The 5,418-nt window shown below is 40.7% G+C and overlaps 1 protein-coding gene across 1 annotated transcript; it reads right to left on the reverse strand.

The window, feature by feature from the left end:
• Positions 1-591: 591 nt before the first annotated feature.
• areg (amphiregulin) lies at positions 592-4,914 on the reverse strand. Its single transcript, XM_076099125.1, has 5 exons — positions 4,878-4,914; positions 4,042-4,218; positions 2,671-2,899; positions 2,294-2,461; positions 592-685 (listed from the first exon to the last, which is right to left on the reverse strand). Exons 1-5 carry the CDS (start codon positions 4,912-4,914, stop codon positions 592-594), a joined length of 705 nt encoding a protein of 234 aa, XP_075955240.1.
• Positions 4,915-5,418: the final 504 nt, after the last annotated feature.

The raw sequence follows: 5,418 nt of genomic DNA on the forward strand, positions 1-5,418 counted from the left end.
GCAACATTGTTGACGAAAAAGCCTTGTTAGCAATAAGATTAAACAAAATGACGAAACGTTAGCTCATAGATTTTTTTTAGAGCTCTTTTCTTTTTCAATGCTTCCGTTTCAGACCACACCGGCAGCACACACAGAGCACAGTCAGGAGAACTCGGAGTATCTTATTACAAATACAGGGCTTTGGAGAAAGAAACAAGGAGATATTTTGAATAGACTAGATTGACTGAAATGTTCAATATATGTATATGTTAAAAAACGTCACCAGTGTTCATTGACTAAAATGATATTAATTGTTACGGTTTTCTTCAATTAAGATAAGACTAAGATGCCCAGACTTTTAGAAAGACAGGATGAGGTTGAATAAATATGCTAAAAACTAACAAGGACATTTGACATGTGCTGGATTAGGACATGGACATGACTAGATTGGACCATCACTATTTAGTGAGATGTAAATTAAAGTTTTCAAGTTTAAGGGTATTGAGATGATTTATGAATGGCATGTTGTCAGAATTGAATTGATGCAGTATTAATTGTTGAGCTGTAAAGAAGTCAAAACTTCGGTGAAACCTACCTCGTAACTTGACGCCCTCACACCACAACGTCCCCGGTGGGTTTCTGTAGCTTCTCCTGCTCTGTCCCAGTTCCCAGGTAGGATGCCAGGAAGTTTTTATGTGACCTGTAACTACAAAAGATGTTCAACGTGAGCATAAAAGCCGATTGTAGTTCATGTGATTATCAGGCGATCACAGTTAACTTATATTGAAGTTTGGAGTCAGTTACATGGCTCTGATCCTGTCTGAACAAATGAAGTTCAAGGTGTTTTTTTTACAGCACATTACATTGTTATACGAGTTTGATACTCTGTTTTGGTCAGAAATTAAATTAGAGGTAGTTTCAATCTCCGAGAATGAAATTTTACTTTCTCTCAGCCTCCCCTCCGAAGTACTTTGGCTACTTGTGGCTGTAAAACAGTGGACTCTGACTTTGACCCACATTCCGATGATAGATGTAATTTGATCTATTGATAAGGAACTGTGGTTATACATTAAATGACTAGTCACTCCATTGCAGTAAGCAAGAAATAGCAGTTGAATGAGTAACACATCCATCCACGTAACAATTTAGGGGTGGAAATGAAAAGTCTACAATAAAAAGTAAGAATGAGACATGAAGGCTGTCGAAGTCTTTGAGTCCAGCTTAAGAAGGTGGTGAGCAATACCTGTCTAGTGTGGGCGTGTTTGGGCGTGTTTGGGCGTGTTAATGTGCTTTTTGATGTGTCAGTGCGTTCGAGTGCCAAGAAGTGTTCCTGGGCAGGATGTGTGGATTGTGTTATGTAGAGATTTGCGGGTTGTGGATAGTTGCCCTATTAAGCTTCAATAATCCAAAAAGAAAATTTAAAGAAATCAGAGAAGAAAAAGAGGGTTGCATACTGTATATTGTCATCAGGTTCATATGTTGTGAGTTTTGAGTTTAAAGTTTGAACAATTTGAAATGTTATACACAGAGATGATGCTTTATACAAAAGTGCTGAGACAGTCAAAGCATGTATAATAATGTAGGTCAATGGTCTCACTTGTTTGGACACATTTATCACGTTTCTCTACATTTATGGACATTGAAGTATCATTTTGGGAAACTGGGTTCATCTAGAAAGTCTTAGCTGTCGATCTTAATGATCGTATCATTTTGGAGTCTTTTTGATCTCTATGAAAAATATTTTATACATGTACAAAAATGGGAAATGAGCTGAGGAAAATGGGAAATGTTTTGTGGAGAAGCTGAAAAATAGATAAGCAATTAAATGGCTTTCCCAAAAAAGGAAATAAGATGATCTAGTAAAAGATAAATAGAAGCGTCAAATTTTAATTTATTAAACTGATGGTAGGTCAAGGAAAAGCAAAATGCTTTATAATTCATCTTACACTCTATTATGATTTTTTAACTGTTAATATTATTCATTGATGTACTTGTCTGTGTACAGTGTTTGGGGCTCCATATGATTTCCCTCTGTATCTCCCAGTTCCTATTTTGGCAAAATCCCCATGTGTAGCCACAACAATGCTAATCACTGCCACCTTTGTTAGCTTAAGCAGGGTTCAGACTACCTTTGAGATGCACATAAAGTAGCTACCAGCCTTCATACACCTACCATCGATGAGACCGTACCATTTTTACCGCTTGATCCCTCACTGGATTCCCACCCACCGACACTCATTTCCCTTCTGAAAGTTTTAACTGAAAATGCAGGTCTGCGCGTCTGCACGTGGCCGTGAGACACCTGTGTACTCACTGAGCGCAAGTCATGAGCAGGATGGCGGTGCAGCTGATGACCGACAGGACCACAGCGATGATCACTAAGACCATCTGCACCAACTCGGTGTTGTTGATCTGGTCCGACTTGGTCTGAATTGGCAGAGACCGGATCCCACAGCGCTCCCCGTCGTAGCCCTTCATACATCTGCAGAGCGGAGAGTTAACAGAACCGACTGATCAGCCACAGAGGAGACGTGACGTCAGATATTGAACTAAAAGACATTTAAAGGAGGTTTAAACTTGTTCACACCGATAAGATGCACATGAGGAAATGGAACTGTATCTCTCATTATTAATTGGAAATTGAAATATGAATTTAGTCATGTAATTTCTATTCTTTCTATTCATACTCACATGCACACTGGCTCCTGCAGGCCCTCTATGTACTTGCAGTAACCGTGGATGCAGTAGCTCAGGTGGGTGGAGGTGCAGGGATCCTCTGTGGTGCTGAGAGTCGACGTGTATCCGTTGGTGTAGAACACGTGCTCGGGGCTGAGAGGCGTCGTGCTTTTGCTCCTGTGCCTGTTCTTCTTCTTGCCTTTGCCTTTCCTTTTCTTCTTCCCATCGTTGCCGGGATGTGGTTCTGTGGCAGGAGATTCAGTTTCAACTTAAGAGGACTTTCTAGGCTGAAGGTCCTGAATTTCTTTAAACCAAAAACCTTTTCATTATCATTACGTTATCATAGACAACATTTTTCAAACCAAAGATGAGTCAATAGAAAGAAGTCGAGAAAATGATTATATGATTTAAAAAGCCATACCGTAAAACGGTATGTCATTGATAGAAAGCGAAAGCCAAATTATGCACGGTATTTCATACATCAATTGCATACATCATTGACTTTTGTACTGTATTTAAATACTACTGAAAGAGGGGAAACATTATCTTTTATTTTGCACTTTCCCTCCCCTTTCTGGTCGACCTTTCTTAGAAGAAAAAAAAATGTCGTAGTCAACGGCGAAAGAGAAAACATTTTTTTTATCCTGTTGAATTGTGCAATAAATTACACATATGTTTGTAAATTTAAGTAGTTTTGAATTCAAGAAAGTCAAAAAAAATTTTGTCAAACCGTTAAAATATCGTAATTAGAAAAAAATACCCAAAGGTTGCAACGTCATGACTTTCTCTCTCGCTAAAGCTACGATGTCTGTGTGTTACGTACCAGGATGTACCCACTCGAGGAACCCGACTAACTTTCACAGAGCTGCCATTTTCAACATGGCCAGACTTGTCGTGATTTCCCCCTCTTTTATTACTTTTAGTAAAACATGCCATGGCAATGGCCCTGTGGGTGTTGGTGACGTACATTGTGCGAGATGAGAGTTGTAGTTCACTGAGCGGTTTCACACAATACAAAATGGTTTTACGACTAACTGTGATTTTCTCCACTTGCAAAATTATCTTTTATAAAGAAAAACATTACAATGTGTAAATTCATGGCACAATTCAAACGGGATCAAAAAATGATTTGTCTCTCGCAATAGACGACCGTACGTATTTTTGTCCGAAATAAGGTCCTGTGGGAGAACACTGGAAGCAGAGAGACACTGCCTCTCTATAAACAGAATATCATCATCATCATCTGTCAATTTTGTTTCTCTGTTTTGTTCAGGAAATATAGATTTACCAATCACAGATGTAGTTATTCTATTAATGGTAAAATATGAGCTTCAACCCATATCAACTAGCATTTGAAGTGAAATAAAAGAGTTTTGATGGTCGTACCAAGAGGGCTGAAATTGTCGTTGTCCCCTCCCGAAACCTCCTCGTCTACCTCCAGCTCGTCATCGTCGACCAGCGAAGTCTGGAGGCCCTCCCCGGAGGCCGGACCCCCGGTCACTCGGGCTAGTTCAACGGAGAACGTGGCCTCAGATCCCTGAGCACCTCCAGCACCGGAGACTACTGTAAAGCCAACATGACACAGAGATAAAGAGTGAGATCACGTCAAAGCTCCAATGAGATATGAAAGTGATGAGCAGCGAGGAGCAATCAGGGTCAAAGTCTACATCATATGATGCAGTTTAACGTGGGTTTATATGTCTACGCACGTTTTTGGGAGCATGAAAAGATGAATTCTGAATATCCAGAATGAGATAAATTTAAAAAAAATATCTTTTCACCCTATAGTGACCGGGAACATGATGTTGCTTAGTTACTTACAGTTGGAATTGTCAGACGTTCACATCTGACTCATCCATTCATCTTAAAATATCGAGAGCTTGCAAATTAGACACTGTAATCGCACTGAAACCAGTACAACCAGTCACACATCCAGAGCTGCGCTGTACCTGAATGCATCGTTCACACCAGCCAACAACAATGATGAACAAGGCTCCACCGTAGGGCCAATGAAGTATTTGAAGTATGTCGACCTTTTCACAGAGACGCGCTTCTAACACAAATTAGAAAAAACACCTGACAATCTCTCTCTTGTCCTCACATGCAGAGACATTTGTTCATTCATTCCTTCACCCCTCCTCCTCCTGTCCTCATACCATTTCACATTCATCGATTGATTCACGCTCTCTGCACACAGAATACAAGTACAAGTCCAGACTTACCGAAGCACAGGAGACAGGTGATGGCGAGAGGGTTCATATCCCAGGAAGAGTGTTGTGTGTACGGCGCTCCTGCGCTGATCTGTGCGTGCAAGTGTGTGTTGGAGAGTGTGTGTGTGTGTGTGTGTGTTTCTCCCCTGCTGATAGAGATTGTGCTTTGCTCTCTTTACCTCCTGGGTGCAGCTTTTATAACCAACGCCTGCCTGCCTCTCAACTCCAAGGAGAAAGAAGGGTGTGTGTGTGTGAGTGTGTGTGTGTGTGTGTGTGTGTGTGTGTGTGTGTGTGTGTCTGTCTGTCTAATGATTAATCTGCCCCGAGCAGCACTTTTTGCTGTGTTCTCACACATTATGAGGCTTCTATCGGGGAATAATGAGTCCAAACGAGATCGAGACACAAAACAGTTTGATGTATTTTGACATGTGTCTCGTCGCCATTAAAACACACACACACACACATTAGTTCCTGCTTCTTTTACTGTTTATTGCTTCCGCTCGTCTCCCTCTATGGTCACAAATTAAGCAATTAGTCACTCCATTAGTGACAC

This window comes from Anarhichas minor, unplaced genomic scaffold (genome assembly GCF_050575085.1).
Source record: "Anarhichas minor isolate MPS153535 unplaced genomic scaffold, ASM5057508v1 ptg000025l, whole genome shotgun sequence".
Classification (NCBI taxonomy): Eukaryota; Metazoa; Chordata; class Actinopteri; order Perciformes; family Anarhichadidae; genus Anarhichas; species Anarhichas minor.